This window comes from Muscardinus avellanarius (assembly GCF_963383645.1).
Source record: "Muscardinus avellanarius genome assembly, chromosome: 15".
Lineage (NCBI taxonomy): Eukaryota > Metazoa > Chordata > Mammalia > Rodentia > Gliridae > Muscardinus > Muscardinus avellanarius.
The window spans coordinates 26,758,884-26,781,368 of NC_137801.1; the positions used below are offsets into that span (position 1 = coordinate 26,758,884).

The 22,485-nt window shown below is 42.7% G+C and overlaps 1 protein-coding gene across 1 annotated transcript in view; it reads left to right on the forward strand.

Moving 5' to 3' along the window:
* TTC27 (tetratricopeptide repeat domain 27) overlaps positions 1–22,485 on the forward strand; it is a gene marked incomplete at both ends in the record, with an annotated part of 169,881 nt that overhangs the window by 105,128 nt on the left and 42,268 nt on the right. Inside the window, one exon of the mRNA XM_080712024.1 lies at positions 4,148–4,375. Coding sequence (XP_080568150.1) covers positions 4,148–4,375 — 228 coding nt within the window. The remainder of the gene's footprint in view (positions 1–4,147; positions 4,376–22,485) is intronic.

Consider the following 22,485-nt stretch of genomic DNA (forward strand, 5'->3'; position numbering starts at 1 on the left):
GGTCAAGCAGATTGACATAGCATAAACCAGTGTAGATGACTATGCAGGGTTTAGCACTTTACTCGAAAGTTTTCTCTTTGGAAAGTGGCAAGCTACTAGCAGGTAAGAGTATTTTGTAGATTATGTTGCATAGTTGAGTTTTGATCCGGGCAAACTTTACAGTGTTTCTCAGAAGGGGTATACTTATTGAAGAGACCTTAGAGCATATGGAGTTAACATTTATTTTACAAACCTAGTTTTATTTAATAGATAAAACTAGGTAACATATCAAATGAATTTTTATAAATTGAATGTTTCCCTAATAACAACTTCAAGTGTACAGTCATTTCCAGTTGGCTTTTGTTTGACAGTGGCACAGTTTTTATCTCAGCTTCTTGGATTTTATTAGCATGGTGTCTCTGGCTGATGTCGTTCTAATGGGGTGGTAAGATAATCAAAATCTTGCAAACTAAATTATAGTATTAAGTTCATGTAATTCTGAGGCAAGATGGGACAAGAGCATTTTTTTCTCTACTAGTGAAAATTCACTACATCTGCTATTGTCTGACTATTAGGCAAAGGAAAGCAGATTCCCTGTATCAGCACCTGCTTCCCAAATGTCAGTGGCTCCAGTAAAGAAGTCATATCTGGGACTGTAAAGAAGTAACCACTGGGTGGGTTCAGACACTTCCTACCAGGCCTACTGTGGGTAGACTGACTCCATAAGCCCGCTTACCATCATAGTCATATTCTGGGTCCCTAAGGATTAGCATTAAATAGGAACTAACTGGATAAGATGAGGTATTTCTTTTTCCTCAGGATATAAATACGTGGTAAATGGTTATATATACTCTTTTGAGAAGACCAGAGAAGAAGAGTTATCTATATACTTGTTATGTGATTGCAGGGTCCTTCCTGAGTGGCATTGGCTCCTCCTTAGAGGCTTTGATTCTCTGAAGTGACTCAGTGATAGAAGTGAATGAGAGTCCGTGCCTTAGCAAACAGACCCAGGTATCTGGCCTCAAACCTGATTTTTTTTTATTTTTAATGTTACATGTACAGGTCAGATTTGAATTTAGTTGGCTGCCCATTTAATTTGGTCCTGTTGTTTCATGATTGACAATTCACCACTTGAGATCCATGCTAGTCTAACCATTCTAATTACTATTCAGGCTATGCCTATTTCAAGTAAGTTGCTTATCTTGCTCTAGGGGTTCAGTGCTATCAGCAAACCCCTATCATCCTGGGTTGTAATTGTCCCCACTGAAACCAGAAGTCTCATTTCAACAGAAGGACGTCCTAGTTTCCCCCAACTTACAGAAGAGATCTATTGTAGCACGTCTGGAATATACTATTTCTCCCCAATATATATTTCTCAAAGCCAAGGTGAACAGAGTATCTCCTGGGCCCTTTAGGACCAAGTATGGGGTAGTGAACAGGTTGCAGACGATACTTTTTTTTTTTTTTTTTTTTTTTGGTACCAGGGATGGAACCCAGGGCCCTTGTACCTCTGAGCTATACCCCTAGCCCTAGTTTTTAGTCTTTTTGTATTTTTGAAACAGGTTTTCACTGAGTTGTGAAGGGCCTCACCAAGTAGCTGAGGCTGTCTGTGAACTGCGATCCTCCGGTCTCCACCTCCCAAATGCTGGGATTAAAAGCCTGTGCCACCACTCCCAGCTCAAACGAAACAGCCTTTGCCTTCTAAATTGTTGGATTCCTTCTTATATTTTACACCAGGGAATTTCTGGCATCTCAACATTGTTTAGTTTTTGCCATATTTGAGTCCAAGGTTTAGTCAAGCATTTGAGCAGATAATTTTGAACCATCCCCAGCTGCTTGAGTTAGCTCTGTGACTCAAAGATTTCTCCCATCTAAATCCAGTCTGATTAACCAGGCAGTGGCACATACTTGTAATCTCAGCACTTGGGAGGAAACAGGAGGATTGTAGGTTTGCAGCAAGCCTCAGCTACTTAGTGAGGCCCTGTTTTAAAACAAAGAATAAAAAATAGGGCTGGGGTATAGCTCAGAGGTAGAATGCCCCTGGATTTGATTCCCAGTACTGAAAAAGAGAAAAAAGATCCAGTCTGATTTAAGTGATGATCTTGTTTCTTTCTGGCTTATCAACCTTAGAACCTCTTTCACCAAGGGTTCAAGGTTTCTCTTCTATAAATTCAGTCTTGCAACCCTTTTTTTTTTTTTTTTTTTAACAGGTCTGGGGATGGAACCCAGGGACTTTCGACCTCAGAGCTATACCCCGTGCCCTATTTTTTTATTCTTTATTTTGAAACAGGGTCTCACTAAGTTCCTGAGAGCCTCACTAAGTATCTGAGGCTGGCTTTGAACCTATGCGATCCTCCTGTCTCAGCCTACCAAGTGCAGGGATTACAGCGTGCGCCACCACGCCCGGCCCATATGTAAATTCTTAGGTGTTGCTCTTTCACAATTAGTGCCCTCTTTTGCTCCTGGCTACAAAGAACTAACTGGTACTAGACTGACTTACACTCTTGCTTTAAACAATGGTTGCCATTCCTGTTGCTATGTAACAAGCCTACCAAAAACCTCATGGCTTAAAACAACAGCAGTTTTCTATTTCTCTCTCATGGCCTCTGTGAGGAGGAATTCGGGAAAAGCTTGGCAGGGCTGTGGCCTGGGATCTTTTGAACAGTAGCGATCAGATGCTAGCTGTGCAGGGAGAGCAGGGTCTGGGACACGTGGGGCCTGGCTGGACAACACTGTCTCCTCACTTGATGTCAGATTCTCTCTCCTTGTGCTTTCTCCTCATGTATTAGCTTGGGTTTTTTCACAGTATGGTGACCTCAGGACAGTATTTCTACTCACATGGCAGCTCAGGGCTCCAGCTGAGTATTCCACACCCAGCTTTGAAAGTCACACAGTGTCCCTTTCACCATGGTCACAGGTTCACCCAGAGCAGTCACTGAAGAATAATAAGCCAGGCACGGTGGCTCATGCCTGTAACGCTAGTTCTTGGGAGGCCGAGACAGGAGGATTGTAGGTGGGAGGACAGGCTTAGCAACACGAGACTCTCATCAACCTAGTAAGACCCCGTTTAAAACAACAAGTAAAAAGGGGTGCGGGTGTACCTCAAAGGTAGAATGCTCCTGAGTTTAATATTCAGGACCCTCCCCCACAAATATATAAATAAATAATAAAATAAAATAATATATAGCTAAAAGCTAAAAGAGTAAATGAAATGGAACATGAAAGCATGTATTTACCCAATCAAATGTCCGTTCACATAGAACTAGAGGATGAATTCATCCATCCTACATTTTACTTCAGCAGTTCTGCAGGAACAGCCTCTGCCTATGTTTGATTTTGGCTCTAGAATCTTATTAGCTATGAGATAAAATAAAATCTTTGAGGTTATCATAGAAATTCTCTGGTTTCTGACCTTGCGGATTTAAAACATCAAAGGGAGCCAGGCGTGGTGGCGCGCGCTTGTCATCCCAGCATTCGGGAGGCTGGGACCTGGAGGATCGCGGTTCAAGGACAGCCTCAGCTACTTAGTGAGGCCTCTGCAACTCAGTGAGACCCGGTTTCAAAAATAAAGAATAAAAAATAGGGCAGGGGCTGTAGCTCGGGGGTCAAATGCCCTTGGGTTTCATCCCCAGACCCACCAAAATAAATAAATAAATAAAACATCAAAGTGTCATCTCTGTTGAGTTGTCCAGTGAACTTGGAAGCAGAGAACCCACCTTGATTGCTGTATTTCCCACAGCGTCCTGTCCCTCAGTATACCAGGTTGCACTGTAGGTGCTTCAGTCTAAGTCACCCAGACTTTCTTCCTCTGAGGTACACCCCAGCCCATTTTTATATGAAACAGGGTCTGGTTAAGTTGCTGAGGGTCTCACTAAGTTATTGAGACTGACCTCAAACCTGTGATCCTCCTGTCTCTGCCTCCCAAGTACTAGGACTGCAGGCCAGAGCCACCCCACCCAGCTCCTTGTTCCTTTCTTTGACTTGTGTATCTTGTTTATTTTATATTGGGCCTCTCTTATGTAGCCTTTATTATAGATGCTTGAAATAAGTCATTTTAAGGGTCACAAATGAAATTTTGGGTCATATGGGATATAAAATATGTATATATGCTAAGAAAAAAATAGTAGCCACAATCAAGTACTTTTGTTATTTCTGTTGTTGTTTCTAGGCAGAAGAAATCCTTAGGCAAGAGTTGGAGAAGAAAGAAACACCGAGTTTATACTGCTTGCTTGGAGATGTCCTTCGTGACCACTCCTGCTATGACAAGGCCTGGGAGTTGTCCCGGCACCGCAGTGCGCGGGCCCAGCGCTCCAAAGCCCTCCTTCACCTTCGAAACAAGGAGTTTCAGGAATGTGTGGAGTGCTTTGAACGCTCAGTGAAGATCAACCCCATGCAGGTGAGACAGTCGTGAAACACGCCTGCTATCGGTGCTTGCGTGTTCCTTTGGGTTGGGTTCTCACAAAATGAGTCCCACTTTCTCACCTAATGACTGATGACAAGCGTGTGCCACCATGCCCGGCTAAAATTATACTATTTTGAGCAGCTGTGCTAGGAAAGAAATGAGAATCAAAACTGGAGATAGTGTAGACTCTGTACGTCATTACTGAGGTCAGTAGTGAAGGAAAACCTTTTTATCAAGAGGCTAACATATATGATAGATTGTTGATAATTTAAGGAAAAATATGTATATCTACATGCACACAAATAAATCTAAATACTAAAAAAAATTTTTTTAAGGTTTGAAAAACTAGTACACAAAGGATCTGAATCTTTACGTGACATGATAAAGTCACAGGAGAAGACCTGAGTTTAAGGAGAAGAAGATTCACTTCATTTTATATTTTATGATATTCAGTTGATAAAATTATTTCATTATCAGAAATAGGCATTTTTTGCCAAATTTTATTTATAACTGCATTTCAGCAGAGTCACACATAAGAGTCAGGCATAACTCCTGACAAACATGCACACTGACTTAATATAATTCTAGTTGAAATATTACTTTATAATTAGCTACTACTCATGATTACTGAGTACTTCCTATGAGCCAGGTCCCTCTTCCAGCATTCTGCCAGTAAATCCAGATAATCTGGCTTCAGAGCACTTTTTTTTTTAAATTGTGGTAAAACAAAACAACAATCCAGATGGCATATAACTGACCTTTTTTGGTGGTGCTAGGAATTGAAACCAGAGGCATTCTATCTCCATGCTCTATCTCCTCTCCTAGTTTACTTTTTCTCTGGAAACAGGGTCTCCCTAAGTTGCTGAAGCTGCCTTTGAGCCTGTGATCCCCCTGCCTCAGCCTCCCACGTGCTGGGTTTTCAGGTATGTGCCACCATGACCAGCCAGTTTCCCATCTTAAGCCCTTCTAGATTTACAGTTCAGTGGTGACAAGTACATTCATATTGTCGGGCAATGAATCTCCAGAGCCTTTTCAGCTTAAAACAGAAACTCTGTGCCCGCTAAACAACAATTCCTCGTTCCCCCTCCTTCCAGCCCTGGCAACCACCACTTATTGTCTCATTTTTAGGAATTTACTCTCTATATACCTCATAAAAGCAAAATCTGGAAGTGTTTGTTTTTGATGACTGGCTTTTTCACACCATGGTGTCCTCCAGGCTCATCCGTGTTGCAGCATGGTAGCACCTCCTTCCTTTTTAAGACTGCCTACTGTTCCATGTGAATGTGCTGAGCATTGTTTATCCACTCACCTGGTAGATGTGTGACTATTCTGAACAGTGCTGCCATGAACGCAGGGTGCGAAGTGCTCTTTCCTAGCCAGGCGTGGTGGCACACGCTTGTAATCCCAGCATATGGGAGGCTGAGACTGGAGGATCGCGGTTCGCAGACAGCCTCAGCTACTTAGGGAGGCCCTCTGCAACTCAGTGAAACCCTCTTTCAAAATAAAGAATAAAGAATAGGGTAGGGGTTTAGCTTGGAGGTTGAATGCCTTTGGGTTCCATCCCCAGACCTGCCAAAAAAAAAAAAAAAAGGAGAAAAAGAAGGAGAAAAAGGAGAAGAGCTCATTTTCTTTTTCTTTCTTTTTTTTTTTATTTAAATCAGGGTAGACTCAGGAAATGTCTTTGCATCAAAACATTCAGAAGTGCTTTGTTGTTGCTATTGTTCTTATTGTACTGGGGATGGAACCCAGGAGCCTTCTACCTCCAGGCCATACCCTCAGACCTATTTTGTATTTTATTTGGAAATAGGGTCTCACTAAGTTGCTGAGAGCCTCGCTGAGTTGCTGAGGCTGGCTTGGAACCTGTGATCCTCTTTTCTCAGTCTCCCAAGCACTGGGATTATAAGTGAGCACTACCACGTCTGGCAGAAGTGCCTTCTATTTTTTTTGCTGTGCTGGGGCTCAAACCCAGGGCCTCATACATGTGAGGCAAGAGCTGTACCTGTACCTCTCAGCTACATCCCAGAGTGCATTTGGTGTGACAGCTTGAGCTCATTGCTTGCTTTTCTCCCTCTAAGTAGTGAATATAATTAGAACCTTCTAAACCAGGTGGCTAGGCCGGGCGTGGTGGCGCACACTTATAATCCCCGCGCTTGGGAGGCTAAGACAGGAGGATCACACAGGTTCAAAGCCAGCCTCAGCTACTTAGTGAGGCTCTCAGCAACTTAGTGAGACCCTGTTTCCAAATAAAATATAAAATAGGTCTGGGAGTATAGCCTGGAGGTAGAAAAAGCCCCTGGGTTCCACCCCCAGTACCACCAAACAAACAAACAAACAAACAAACAAAAAAAACAGGTGGCCAGTAAAAAGCCAGGAGAAGAGGAAGCCGGGCATGGTGGTGCACACTTGTAATCCCAGCGCTTGGGAGGCTGAGACAGGAGGACTGCACAGGTTCAAAGGCAGCCTCAGCTACTAAGTGAGGAGCTCTACAACTTAGTGAGACTCTGGTTCAAAATAAAGAATGCAAAATGGGACTAGGGGTGTAGCTCAGAGATACAATGCCTCTGGGTTCAATCCCCAGTACTGAAGAAAAAAAAAAAAAGCCTAGAGAAGAGAGTAGGGTGGGTTTAAGTACAGATATCAGCAGGAACTCATTTGATAGCAAGCATGCTTAAATTATACTTGGGAGATGGTGTTTGTTGACAGCTTGCTCTAACTCAGTGTTCTCAACTGGGGATAATTTTGTTTCCCCAGAGGGATTTTGACAACTCTGGGGACATTATTGGTTTTTACAATGTGGAGGTGGGTGTGTATGCTACTGGTTACTAATGAGTCAGGACCAGGAATGCTACTAAACGTCCCATAATGCATAGAACCCCCTCTTTCCTCATCAGTAGTCCCATGGTCGAAAGCCATGCATGTTAAGGCAACAGAGGGATTAGTGAATAGGTCAGTTTCACAGTGAGAGGAAATAGGGCAGTTAGAGTGGGGATGCTAAATTGGATCCAGTTTGTGAAATGTCTTAAATGTGAGGCTCAACTCTCTGACTTTTTCTTTGTAGTAGGGAGCCACTGAAGGGTAGCCATTTTGAATGCAGGAATGGCGCATGTAGGGAGGTAATTCAGGAATTAATGGAATGTTGTCAAGAGTTGGGAGACTGTGGTCATAGTCTAGTTTTAGCCATGATAGCAACAGTGTGGGAGGGAGACGCGGAAGGAAGGATGACGTGAAGGAAGTTCAAGGGAGGACTCAAGGGCCTGATTACTTCAGTATGTAATTCAGCGCTGATTAGATAGACCAAGAAATGACAGCTGCTCCAAGCAGAGTCACAGTGCAAATGGATGCTATGTGAGTATGTTTTGCAGTCTGTCTTATGGATGGGATCCAGGCAGGCTGGAGGCCATGCTGAAGTACACGGTCATTTGATGCTACAGTTGAACAGACTTCTGCAAGATAGACTTAACACGTAGACTTAACCTGTGATCTGCGTGTAACTTGTCTCTGAAAAAGGAGCATTTCTCTTTGCCATGTTGTCTTCTTTAAGTCTCACTCTCATGGGAAAATAGAAAAACGGAGTTTAAGAAATTCCATCTTTTTTCCAGATATCTAAACAATTATGTTTAACAACAAAGTTTAGGCAATCTGAGAGAGAGATTCAAATGGCTTTGATATAAAAACAATTTTATGTCAAGAGTGGGCTGCAAAACTAAATGTGTTGCTTATGGTGCCTTTGTTTGAGAACCAGAAGGCATGTACCGTTTCCATTTGTACTTTAAATTTGCTGTCATTGACCTACACCCATCAGTCTCATTTTCCCAAGCGACCTCTGAAACTATGAAAATTCAACTTTAGACATCTGGGGCTGTAGAGGTATTAGAAGCCAAAGAATGTGGGAGGGAGAGCCAGCCAAATATCTGAGGAAGGATTTTATAGACATAGGACCAGAATTAAAACATAAATGCTATTCTTGGGTAGTTATTATTCCTAGTGCCCCTCATGTTTATGCAAAAAAACTAAAACAATTGCTTAGATATCAAACTAGTGGGTGGATGAGTATTGGAAAAAGAAAATGTTACTTTCTGTCAATTTTTTATTCCAATCCAACACACAATTTTTCCTTTTCTTTTGTTAGTCCTTCCTCTTCTTTTAAAATTCATTTTCCTAGCCATGTGTGGTGGTACGTGTCTATAATCCCAGCACTTGGGAGACAGTGACGGGAGTTTTGCAGGTCTGAAGACAACCTCAGCAAGTAGTGAGATTCTCAACAATCTAGCCAGACCTTGTTTCAAACTAAACAAAAAAGAAAAAAGAAGAAAAAAAAACTGGCCTGGGGTGTACCTCAGAGATTAAATGCCCCTGAGTTAATCCCCCAGTACCAAAACAAAAACAAAAACAAAACAAAAAAACAAAAAAAAAAACCCCAATAGTAATAATAAAATTTATTTTTCCTAACTCTGTTCCTTGATCAACTGGCCACTCCCCTGTGTAGGGTCATATGGTATTGCTGGCAGTGTGCATACATTTAAAGACATGCATGGGAGCCGGGTGTGGTGATGCACACCTGTAATACAAGTACTTGGGAGTCTGAGACCGGAGGATCACAGGTTCAAGAACAGCCTTAGCAGACTCGTCAACCTAGTGAGAACCTGTTTCAAAATAAAAATAAAGCAAGGCTGGGGATATAGCTCTGAAGTAGAATGCTCCTAGGTTCAATCCCTAGTACCTATAAATAAATAAGTAAACAAATAAACAAATAGATAATAAAGACATGCGTAGGCATCTGTAGGAGTGTTGGGGAGATGAGCAGATGCTGTGGCTTGATGGGGCCAGGGGAAGCTTTGTGCTGGAGGGGAGGCAGGACCTGGGTTGAATGAGTGAGTAGAGTGCGTACATGTGCAGCAGGGGAGCTGGCTTCCTGTGGGAGTGGGGAAGTTTGAGGACAGGCTGGGATCTGAGCGCTCACAAGGGTCTGTGGCTGTCCCCAGTCTATGTCTGTTATCCTGGTAGCTGATCCAGGTTAGTGTTGACCTGGATTTTTTATTTTTGAATGAATTGCTCTTCTTCATAGTTACATAGAAAGAAGACAGAATGGGTTTCAAAGGCAGCTCCTTTGTTCTTCCATCTTCTGCCTTAGTTGCATCTAGTACTGTGCTCAGTCCATGTACGGCAGAGAGCTTCCACTTAGATTTGAAGGACAACAAGTCCTAGCCTGTCTTCCTCACCTCACCCCAACCTTTTTCAGATGCAAGTCAACCTTCCAAGGACAGCATGTAGGAAGCTCTGCTTGCTTCCAGTAGTTAAGGACAGCTGGCTTCTTCAGGTCTTCAGCAGTGTTGGGAGAAATACTTGAGCCAGCGTCTCTGTGAGCCCCTTAGAATGTCGTACAGGACCATTTGCATCATGCAGAGGCCTGTGAGATGCGTGGAGTTGTGTGACAGCCAGTTAGGATTAGTGTGAGTGTGGGGCCTTGTAGATAGATACATGAGGAAGTGCTATGGTTTGGGTCTGCAACGCCCCTGAGAAGCTCCTGTGCTGAGGACTTGCCCCTGTGCAGCAGTGTCCAGCAGAGGCTTCTGGAAGTGACTGGGTCATAACCCCATCAGTGGATCAGTCCTTATGATGGATTAATAATTTTTTTTTTTTGGTACTAGGGGTGAAACCCAGGGGCATTCTATTTCTGAGCTACACCTCCAGTCTTATTTAATTCTTTTATTTTGAAACAGGGTCTTGCTAAGTTGCTGAAGGCCTAAGTTTCTTTCTTTTTTTTTTGTTGGTACTGGGGTTTCTGGAAGCCCTTCTACCTCCGGGCTACACTCCCAGACCTATTTTTATATATTTTTTATTTGGAAACAGGGTCTCTTAAGCCAGCGAGGCTGGCTCCGAACCAGAGCAATCCTCCTGTCTCTGCCTCCCAAGAGCTGGGATTATAAGCGTGCGCCACCACGCCCGGCTCTCACTAAGTTTCTAAGGCTGACTTTGAACCTGTGATCCTCCTGTCTCAGCCTTCCAAGTACTAGGATTACAGGCGAGTGCCCCCACCCCGACTTGGATTAATGATTTGAGTTGACAACTGGAAGGAGCTGGAAACTGTAGGCAATTGGGGCATAGTTGAGGAAGTAGGCCACCAGGGGCTTGCCCTTCTGAGCTGTATCTTGTCCCTGCCTCCCTCCCCCGCCTTCCTGCTTCTGTGAGCTCAGCCCCCCCCCCCCCCCCCCCGCCAGTGCCCTTCAACCAGGTATTTCTGCCTTGGATTCAGCCCCACATGGTCTGAAACCAAAATAAGTCTTATTTCTGTCAGGTATTTTGGTCATAGCAACAAAAGTCTAACTAGCCCAGGAGGAGAAGGAAGAGTGGTCCTGCCATGAATGAAGCACATGGGGTTCTTCTACTGAAAGAGTTTTGCCATTCATGTATGGTCTGTATCTGCTCCTGTGTTTATGCTGTGTTACTAGTTACTAGGTAATGTGTGTGTGTGTGTGTGTGTGTGTGTGTGTGTGTGTGTGTGTGTGTGTGTTACTGGAGATTGAACCCAGGAGCATTCTACCTCAGAGCTATACCCCCAGTCCTATTTTATTTCATTTTATTTTTTATCTTGAAACAGGACGTCTCTACGTTGCGGAGGGTCTTGCTCAGTGGCTGAGGCTGGCTGCGAACCTGTGATCCTCCTTTCTCAGCCACCCAAGTACTGGGATTATAGGCATACACCACCACTGGCTGCTCGGTAACATTTCATAGTTTATAGTCAAGCCTTTTTGCAGCAATCATCTGTAAACATCCAACAAACAAATGAAGGACAGTTTTAGAGAATAACTAAAAACTCAGCCAGGCATGGTGGTGGCACTTGCCTGTCATCCCTTACTGCTCAAGAGGGTTATAAGTTCCAGGCCAAATGGGTGACATGGATCATTTCTTAAAATAGTATAAAAAGGACTGAGGTTATAGCTTTGGTGGCATAGTGCTTGGTTAGCATTTAGGAGGCCATGGGCTCAATCCTTAGTACAAAACAAACAAAAAAACCCCTAAAAACCCCTATTGCACACAGTGTAGTTGAGATTTCATTTCTACCTCAAGGACCATAGAAATATCACTGGCCACATGAAAAGCAAAAAACAAAAACAAAACAAAAAAAACCACCCAAAATACAAAACCCACAATTTCTTTCTTTCTTTTTTGGTGGTACTGGGGTTCCTGGAAACCCTTCTACCTCCAGGCTACACTCCTAACCTATTTTATACTTTTTTAAATTTGGAAACAGGGTCTCTTAAGCCAGCGAGGCTGGCTTTGAACCTGCGCGATCCTCCTGTCTCTGCTTTCCAAGCGCGGGGATTACAAGCGTGCGCCACCACACCCACCTTAAAAACTACCATTTCTAAAGAAATATTACCATTTACATAAACACTTAGTTTTCTTTTCTTTCTTCTTCTTTTTTAATGGTAGAAGGCCTTGTCCAAAGACGTGAATTGTCATGTCATATTTTTTTTGTAGTGGTGGTGGGGTACTGGAGATTGAACTCAGGCATTCTACCTGCAAGCCACACCCCTAGTTCTTTTAGTTCGTACTTTGAAAGGTCTTGTTAAGTTCCCGAGGGTCTTGCTCAGTGGCTGAGGCTGGCCTCAAACCTTCCATCCTTCTCAGCCTCCCAAGTGCTGGTATTAAAGGCATGCTTCATGGTGCTCTGCTTCCTGCCATTCTTTAATGCTTGGCTTTTTAATCTAGAACAAATGAAAATGAGCAAAATTAGTTTATAAGATTAGTCAATACCAAATTTTTCTTGAGTGTGTGAAAGATGAGGTCATAGTTGCTAATGTACTAGATCTCTTAGCAGAAGTACTCTTTGTAAACAGCTGAATTTGCCAGTTTTATATCAGTGATATCAAATGTTCCAAATAGAAAATTTATTGATTTATTTCTCATAATGGGTTGTTTTTTTTTAAGCTCAGTTAATGGATTCTAAATAAATCTCAGAAATTCAGACTATTATAGGGGGGATATCTGAAATTATTATAAATTGACCTAAATATTTAACATTAGATGGGCGTGGTGACACACCCTTGTAATCCCAATACTTGGGAGGCTGAAACAAGAGGATCCTAGGTTCAAGGCCAGCCTCAGCTACTTAGTAGGCCCTCTGCAACTTACTGAGACCCTGTTTCAAAATAAAGAGTTATATATAGAGCTGGGGGTGTACTTAGGAGGTAGAATGCTTCTGGGTTCAATCTCAGATACTGCAAAGAAAAAACAAAGTTAAACATTGAAGATAAAGCCGGGCGTGGTGGCACAGGCTTGTAATCCCAGCATTTGGGAGGCTAAGACAAAAGGACCACGATTCACAGACAGCCTCAGCTACTTAGTGAGGCCCTTTGCAACTCAGTGAGACCCTGTTTCAAAATAAAAAATAAAAAATAGGGCTTTGGGTGTAGTTCAGAGGTAGACTGCCCCTATGTTCCATCAGTAGTACTGCAAAAACAAACAAAAAATATTAAAGATAAAATTATTTGCTTTAGTGATGGTAATGAAGAAATAAATGACACAAAATAAGTAATTTTAATGAAGTTTTATTTTCTAGTAAGTAGTTATATTTTAAAAATGGTTTCTAATAGACTCATACGTCTTCTGATATGACAGAGCCAATTTGTTGGTCAACAGTTGATTGATAATAAGTTTTTAAGCTGGGCGTGGTGGTGCACACTTGTAATCTCAATACTTGGGAGGCTGAGACAGGGGGATCTCGAGTTCATAGCCACTTGCAACTTAGAGAGACCCTGTTTCAAAATTTAAAAATATAATAGGACTAGGGGTGTAGCCCAGAGGTAGAATGGCTCTGTGTTCACTTCTAGTACCACAAAAACAAACAACAACAAAAAATATAATTTAAATTGTGCTTGAGCCAGGTATGGTGGCGCATACCTGTAATCCCAGTACTTGGGAGCTTGTGACAGGAAAATCTCAGGTTCAAGGCCAGTGTCAGTAACTTAGTAAGGCATTCAGCAATTTAGTGAAGCCCTGTTTAAAAAAAAGTAGGGCTTAGGGGTGGTTCTGAGGTAGAACGCCCTTGGGTTGAAATCTTCAGTGCCATCAAAAAATAAAAGAAATTGCCCTATATACTTTCAGTGCTGCAGTTTGGACAGTATGTCATGTGGTTGCGTAAACAAGCACTATCCAGGGCCTGCTGTGTGCCAGACACGGATGTGGGAGTCAGTTGGTCTGTGTCAACCTATCAGCAAAGGCAGAGAGTTTATGCTAGGAAGTGATATGGATAGAGCTAGTTTGTAAAGAGCCTTAAATGTCCAGCTTCAGGGTTATCTAACTCTTTGGATGTGGGAGTTTATTGTGGCTTTGAATTAAAGAGTGCTATGACTAAGGTGTATTATGGAAAGTTTAATAAGGAATGAATGTCAAGGGTGAAGATCTGTGACTTTAGCAGACCGTGAAAAAGAACAGGTCGAGGCTTTGTGACAAAGGAACATTTTCTGGGTGTACTCATTGGACTGGCAGGATTAAGGGAGGTCTTGGAAACAGAGAATGCCAATTTTCTCAGTTGTATAGTTAAAACTGAAAATGGTTGTTTTTTTGTTTGTTTGTTTGTTTATTTTTGCGGGTCTGGGGATGGAACCCAGAGGCATTCGACCTCCAAGCTACACCTCCTGCCCAATTTTTTTTATTCTTTATTTTGAAACAGGGTTTCACTGAGTTGCGGAGGGCCTCACTAAGTAGCTGAGGCTGTCCGCAAATCACGAACCTCTGGTCTCAGCCTCCCGAATGGTGGGATTACAAGTGTGCGCCACCACGCTGGGTTGAAAAATGTTTTTTTTTTTTTTTTAAAGTATGTGTGTGTGGTGCTAGAGTTCAAACCCAGGGCCTCACACATACTAAGCACATGCTCTGTCTCTGGGCTTCATCCCCGGCACCAAAATGTCTCTATCGATAGCCATACAGAATTGAGGAAGGGAGAATACTCCTGCAGGGAAGGTGCTGTGGGTTTGGTGGCTGCACATGAGGGTTTGGTGGCTCTCTGCAAGGAGAGGTGGCAGATAGTGCCTTGGAGATAAAAGCCGAGTGCTGCTCCATGGCAGGGGCAGACCAAGCAGCAGAGGGGGCTCTCTGTGGGCTGAGTCAAAGCTGTGAAATAGAACGAGTTCTTCACAAGAGAACTGCGTCGGAAGAGAGCACCATGCAGTGTCCTAATCTCTGAGCATCTCCAGCACATGGAAGAAACAGAAAGATGGCACCAGTAAAATACGAATCAAACAGAATACACTGGAGTCTTGGCCAGTGCACAGGGCCAAGGAAAGGTTCACGGACACTAAAGGAAGAACAAGCATCGGGGAGTGATGTCGCATGTTAGTGACAAAGTTCGAAGGGGGCCATGAAGAGGTCATTGGTGTAGCTCACCAGTGACCTTCAAAAACAGGTATGGAGACGAGAGAGTAAGTGGGAAGTGAGGAACAGAGATGGCGTCTATGGACTCCATTCAGGAGCACACCAGGGTGACGAGCGGCCAGGGTAGAGTGTTGAGCCCAGTGTGGCCGAAGGGAAAGAAAGCCTTTGCAAATATCAGACACCTTGTCGGGCGTTGGTGGCGCACGCTTGTAATCCCAGTGCTTGGGAGGCAGAGACAGGAAGATCGCACAGGTTCAAAGCCAGCCTCAGCTACTTAGGCTCTCAGCAACTTAGTGAGCCCCTGTTTCCTAGTAAAGTATAAAATAGGTCTGGGAGTGTAGCCTGGAGGTAGAAAAGCCCCTGGATTCCACTCCCAATACCACGCACACACACACACACACACACACACACACACACACACGCCAAACTATCAGACACCTTTATTTGGTTGAAGACAAAGGAAGGACTCCAGTGGATAAAGGAGAGGATGAATCCAGTGGAGGGCTTGCTATAAAGAGGGGAAGATGCCTTGGGAATATCATTTCAGGAGAGAGTGCAGTAAGGAGAAAAGATGAATGGATGACCCCAAACGGAGGAATAGTGTTTCAAGTGAGGCTAGAAGGAATTTCTGTTTATTAAGCATCTTTATTCTAAGCTAGTATGTATGTGTGAACTTTTTGTAAACCATGTTGAGGTGCACATAGAAGAATGTGTTGACAGGGACTCTTGCTGGCCTGTGGTTTCTCTGAGTTAGCTGGAGAGAGGAGGTGTGAATACTGTGTGAACCTAGGGTAGAGGAAACAGGCAACATGCTTTGCATGCCTGGCAGTGAAAAGGGATGTGATTGTCAGAAAGGCCTGGTGGAGAAAGTGGGTATCAATCTGGACTGGGAGGAGTGGTTGGGATTTGGGTAAGAGGGGAAAATTTGAGATGATGTGTTCCGGGAAAGAAGACTAGCAGATATAAATGCCCTCCATGCAGAGAGCAAGGTTTCTTAATAACTCTTAAGTTTTGACTCTTCACATTTTATCCAGTTATAATAACAGCAACTAGTTTTGAGTATTTACTCAGTTCCAGGTACTGTTCTGTAAGCTTTTTGCATATATTTTTAAACCTCAGCTCAATCACTGAGGTGCTTGCTACTTGCACCCTCATTTTGTAGATGAGGAGGTGGGGGTGATTTGTCCCAGATTGTTCAGTGGGTGAGGGGCTGGAGCTGGGATCTCAGCCTGCGCGTTCCAGTTCAGAGCTATGCTCTTCACCTCTTCACTCTTTACCTCTGGAACACACTATGTTAGCAAGCAGTGATGGACGCATTTGGTTGAAGCCAACTCACAGAGAGCCCAGGATACTACACTGTCAGGTTTGACTTTGTTTTCTTCCTTTAATGAACAGCCATTGGGGCTTTCATCAGGAGCGAAGCGAAGTTATAAGAGGGATGTTTTGGGACCATCTAGCAATGATAGTGAGCTAGTCTCTTTGCAACCAGGGACTTACAGAGGAAATGAGGCCACCCCTCCCAGCCTGTTGATCATACATAGAACACCAGACTTCTGTGGTATAGTCCTCTGTGATTTTACTCATCTTGGAGCCTTGTACCTTGCTCTTTCTTGTTTGTTTTGTAGGGGTAAATGTTTTCTTTCATTGTAGTTTCTGAGAGGAGAAAATATTCCTATTGGAAATGGAGTTAGTTCTTGTCATGCACTTGTGTTGCTTGTGGTGGGAAGGCTCAAGGAGGTTGGAGCACACATTCCAATGGAGAAGACAGGATGAACACATGTGAATAATATGTACAGAAAAAAGAGATTCTTTCCCTTTTGGTTCCTCCTTTCTCATATTGGTAAGTAATAAAAAACGAAACTCCTAAGGTCTAGCTTGCATAACTGCCAAGAAATGTGTGTGCTGTGATAACATCTGGGCTGTAGCTGCAACTGGAGCGTGTAGGGAGGGCAAAGGCTTTGCTGCCGTGGACCTGATTCCGAATCTAGGAACCCCAAGGAGCATGCCGTAGGTGACTCTTCATCTTTCTTAGCTGGTGTAAAGTGGAGATTGCTCTCCCAAGTTAACTTACTGTTGTAAAGTAGAGCCAGTGTATGTAGAGGGCTTAGCATGTTTCTGGCCCATAGTAAGTTCTCAGAAATAGATGTTACATGGTGATACTTTTCTTTCCTGCCTGTTGCCCTATTGTAGTTATGGTAGAGAATCACCGTAAAGCCCAATAGGGAGATCTCTAACAAAAACCTCAAATGCAGATGACAAACACACTGAATTCTCTGGAAGAGTGGACAAATATAAGAACTGGTGGTACCAAATCTAGACAAGAGTTGGAGAGGGCATGAAACAACTAATAGTTTAGTTGAAGAAAAAGCATATAAAAATGTAGTTGATCCTTTAAAGAAAAACACTAAAATAGAGGAAATTATTTTTTTGGCGAGAGAGAGAAATTTGTAGGTTAAGACCTGTGCTTTTTTAGGGAAGTTAATTTAGGCTTTAGTGAATGAAAAAGTTGGTCATGAAGGAGTTGCCAGTGCCCATTTAAAAAAATATCAGAGCATCAAGCATTACTCTAGGAAAAGCTGCTACCAAAACATTGATATATTCTTGGATTTGGCTTATATCATTTCCTGTTTAATGATTCCACATTCAGCAGCTCATCCCCATGTGGGTTATGGCTTTAGGATTAGGTTATAATATGTTAACCTTCAGTATATGTGACATTAAAAGGCAAAGCAGGTGACCCTCTAAGTGAATCAGTAGCAAAAAGCGTGAAGTTACTGATTATTTATTTAAACCCTGACGAGAAAGAAAATTTGAGTAGTAGGCTTATAATTTAATAAGATCATAATATAGGTATCAGCCAATAGTATATATTGCAGATAGGCATTAAATATTCATGTAAACATTAACTTTTGTTATGTTTTTGTGATGCTGGAGATTGAACTTAGGAGTGTTTTACCTCTGAGATACATCCTCAGCCTTATTTTATTTTTACTTGGAAGAGGGTCTGGCTAAGTTACTGGGGGCTTCACCAAGTTGCTGAGGCCAGTCTTAAACCTGTGATTCTCCTGTCTCAGCTCTCCTAGTCCTGAGATTACTAAAGGTGTGTGTCAGTTCATCTGTGCTTATTATCTAATGGTGCTTAGTCTTTGTTAGTCTTCAGAGTAACAAGCTTTTTTTTTTTGCTGTACTGGGGATGGAACCTAGGAGCATTGTACCTCTGAGCTACATCCCCAGCCCGATTTTAAAATTTTATTTTATTTTTATTTTTATTTTTTTGGTGGTACTGGGGATGGAACCCGGGGGCCTTCTACCTCTGGGCTACACTCCCAGACCTATTTTTATGCTTTATTTGGAAATAGGGTCTCTTAAGCCAGCTTAGGTTGGCTTCGAACCTGCACAATCCTCCTGTCTCAGCGTGCACCACCACACCCGGCTTCTCAGCCCTATTTTTTAATCTCCTTATTTTTGAAACAGTATCTCACTGAGTTGTGAAGGGCCTTGCTAAGTAGCTAAGGCTGTCCACGAACCATGATCCTCTGATCTTTATCTCCGGAATGCTGGGATTACAAAAGTGCGCCATAATGCCCGGCAACAAGCTATTTAATTTCTCTTTAAAGCATTGGGGTTTTTGTTTTATTTATTTTATTTTCTGGGTACTAGAGATTGAACTCAGGGGCATTCTGCCTCCCAACTACACCCCAATCCATTTTATTTTTATATTTTGAAACAGGGTCTTCCTAAGTAGCTGAGGCTGGCTTTCAACCTGTGATCTTCCTGTACTGGGATGACAAGGGTGTGCCACATCTGTTTCCATATATATATAAACAAGGAACAAGGAACCCTTGCATGGCTTTTGGAAAATAATTTCTTCGTAGGCCTCAATTTTCTCTTGGCTTCTTTCAAATTGACTCCCAAGACTTCTAATTGGTTCCTTTCTAGCTCTTCAGACGTGCTGCTTCCCCATACTAATGGATTTTTGTATTGGCAATGTACTTTTTTTTTGCCACTAGATGACAGTAGTGTGCCTTTGAACCTCGAAACTTTCAATATGGGGAATCTGAGGAGCTTTAAACGTAGAAGGGCTTCCAGGAACCTCAGTACCACCACCAAAACAAAACAAAACAAAAGAATTTTAGTCTAGACCCTCCCACCCCAGTCTAACACTGGAGAACTGAGACATGGCCAAGGTCATGTAGTTTCTCAGAACCCTTTAATTTCCATCACCTATCATTATTACATCATCCCTTCCTCTTTGGGCAGCTTAGTGAGAGAAATTCAAAGAAACCATGTTCTCTATTATTAATTTTAATTATTAAAAAAATTAAAGCCAGGTGGTGGCACACACTTGTAATCCCAGTACTTGGGAGACAGAGACAGGGGGATCACAGGTTCAAGGACAGTCTCAGCAAGTAGTGAGAGTCTGTCTCATCAATCTAGTAAGACCTTGTTTCCAAATAAAATAGGGCTGGGGGTATAGCTTGGAGGTAGAATGCGCCTGGGTTCAATCCTCAGTGCCCACACAAATATAAACCATTCTTTAAGTATAGACATTATTACATTCAGAATGAACAGCTGGCCTGCTCTAGTGCTTTGGTATTGGCTCCTGCAGAGATAAATGAGCCATCAGCTCCTATAGCGAGCATGCCTGCCTGCTTTCTGGAAGCAAACTCCACAGAGATCTTGAGCAGAGCCTCTGCCAGATGCTCTTCTTCCTCCATTCTTGCCCAATCCCTTTGATAAGAGGCTTCCTTTTAGCTCTTTCCCCCAACTAAACACGGCCCCTCTTCTGTTGCTCCTCTGTCGGCCTGTGTAGCCAAATCAAGAGAGGGAAAAGTTGGTCTCTTTTGTGTTCCCAGCATGTGTTAAATGCACCCCTCATCAGTGACAAGGAGGCAATGCCATGACTCATGCCTCGTGTGGTATCGTGGGAGGCCTTGTGGCCAAGTGGACGAGATGTGGGCTCTGGATCTCTCCTCTACCCCCGGGACATCTCTCTAATGAGGGTAGTATGGACTCCCTTGCAGAGTCTTTGTGAGGACCACTTGAGGCGTTGCGTACAGGGAAAGCTCCTGGTGGCTGATGGACACTCACTGGGTGCTGTTTACTTTGGTTGCTACTGTTTGGAGAGTCCAGGCCTGACTATGTTCTGTGAAAGCTGGGAGCTCAAGGGAAGGGCTCTGCAGGGGAGTCAGCTTTTTATTGGATAAAGCAGGGAAGGATGCAAGGTAATTCTGGGGCCACATGCTTGTTTCAGAACTGTGTAGAATCCCGCTGCCCATCTGAAATGTGTCTGGTTCAAAACCAAGACATGCTCTGTGGGATACACACCAGATATAGTGGGGAAAAAAAAGAATATGAAAATCTCCATAATTATGGAATTAATAATAACAATTGATGAGTAAATGATAACATTATTAATAATTACATGTTGATGTAATCATCTGCAATTGGATGTTAATAATTTCTTTTTACTGTTTGTGTGTGTGGTGCTCGGGATAGAACCCAGGGGCATTCGACCTCCACGCCCAGCTCTTTTTACTGTTTTAAAAATTGTAATTAGAGCTGGGCGTGGTGGCTGAGACCAGAGGATCGCGGTTCATGGACAGCCTCAGCTACTTAGCGAGGCCCTCTGCAACTCAGTGAGACCCGTTTCAAAATAACGAATAAAAAATAGGTAGGTGGTGTAGCTCGGAGGTCGAATGCCCCTGGGTTCTGTTCCCAGACCTGGGGAAAAAAAAAATTGTAATTAGAGCTGGGTGTGGTGGTGCACACTTGTAATTCCAGCATTTGGGAAGCTAAGGCAGGAGGAGCGTGGTTAGTGAGGTTCTTTGCAACTCAGTGAGGTGCTGTTTCAAAGTAAAGAATAAAAAATAGGGCTGGAGGTGTTCCTTGGGCTCCAACCCCAGTGCTAAATAAATAAATAAATGTTGTAATTAAGCTGGGCTTGGTGGCGCATAGTTGTAATCCCAGCATTTGGGAGGCTGAGACAGGAGGATCACAGTTTGAGGACAGCCTCAGCTACTTAGTGTGTGGCCCTTTGCAACTCAGTGAGATCGTGTTTCAAAATAAAGAATAAAAAATAGGGCTGAGGATGTAGCTCGGAGGTAGACTGCTCCTAGTTTCGATCCACAGTACCACCAAAAAAAAAAAAAAAAAAAAAGTTACAATTACTAGAAAATTTAATGAGGCTAGTTTTCTATCTCTAGCTGATACCCCTGGGTTAGATGACAGAGGTCTTGGTACTTCAGCTGAATGATTTTGAAGACTCTGTGAGGAGGGTTTTTAGAGGTTCTGCTATATTTTTTAATTTAGAAATAAAAAGATATTTTATTCTTAAGAGTGTGACCTTGACCCAAAATGCCAGACATTATTCCTAACAATAGATTAAGTAATCATTAAAAAATATATATGTAAAAGAGACATCAAATATACTCTTTACCCCAAACTCTGATGACATCAATTGAGAAACAAGAATGATATAGTGGGCCAGCCATAAACAATAAGAAGTTCATAGAGTTTTAAAAAGAGGAGCAGGTTTTGCATGCTTTCAGAGGTTTGTATGTGTAGGTGTATGCTTTCAGGTATGTAGAGGTCAGCTTCCAGCTTGATTGTGCCATCAACAGATGAGGTCTAGTAGGTCATTGATTTTAGGATTTTCCCTCAACACAGATTATTAAGATAACCACAAAAATAACCAAGACTAGAAAGAGAACCATCATGACACTTGATTAAACAGTACACCTGATTTTTATGAAATTTGTTTCAGTTTTAAAATACCAGTTACAATGTGGTAGCATACAGCTGTAATCCCAGAAGTAGGGAGGCTGAGACAGGAGGATTGCAAATTTTGAGACCGGCCTCAACAACTTAGTGAGACCCTGTTTTAAAATAAAAATAATAAACCGGCTATATTGGCGCATACCTATAATTTCAGTAATAGGAAGCTAAGACAGGAGGATCACAGGTTGAAGACCAGCCTTAGCAATTTAGCAAGACTCTTCAGCAACCTTACAAGACCCTGTTCAAAAACAAAAACAATAAAAGGGCTGGGAATGTAGCTTAAGGTAGAACACCCCCAGGTTCAATTCTCAGTTCCACACACAAAAAAGTAGAAAAAAAAAAAAAGAGAGAGAAAAGAAAAAGGCATGGGGGTGTAGCTTTAAGGTAGACTGCCCCTGAGTTCAACCTCTAGGGGTGGAACCCAGGGGCTTTTCTACCTCCAGGCTACACTCCCAGACCTCTTTTATACTTTATTTGGAAACAGGCTCTCACTAAGTTGCTGAGAGCCTCACTAAATAGCTGAGGCTGGCTTCGAACCTGTGCAATCCTCCTGTCTCAGCCTCCCAGGTACTGGGATTACAAGTGTGTGCCACCACGCCCGGCTCACATTAACTGATTTTTAAAAGTAAAGGGTCGCAGGTTTGAAGCCAGCCATGCTAGCTTAAGAGACCCTGTTTCCAAATAAAAATATAAAATAGGTCTGGGAGTGTATCCTGGAGGTAGAAGGGCTTCCAGGAACCCAGTAAAGGGTAAATGATGAATCTCATGGGTAAATTTTAGATCTATATGGTAATTACTTATTTTAGACATTTGCAATCTTTATCTTTTCAGGTGGGTTAAAATAAAGTTCAGTATTTAGATCTTGCTTTTTATTTATAGCTCATGGAGACTTGACTAGTTTTTATAACACATGGAAAGAAGTATTTGTCCTTTGTTGATGGAGAAGA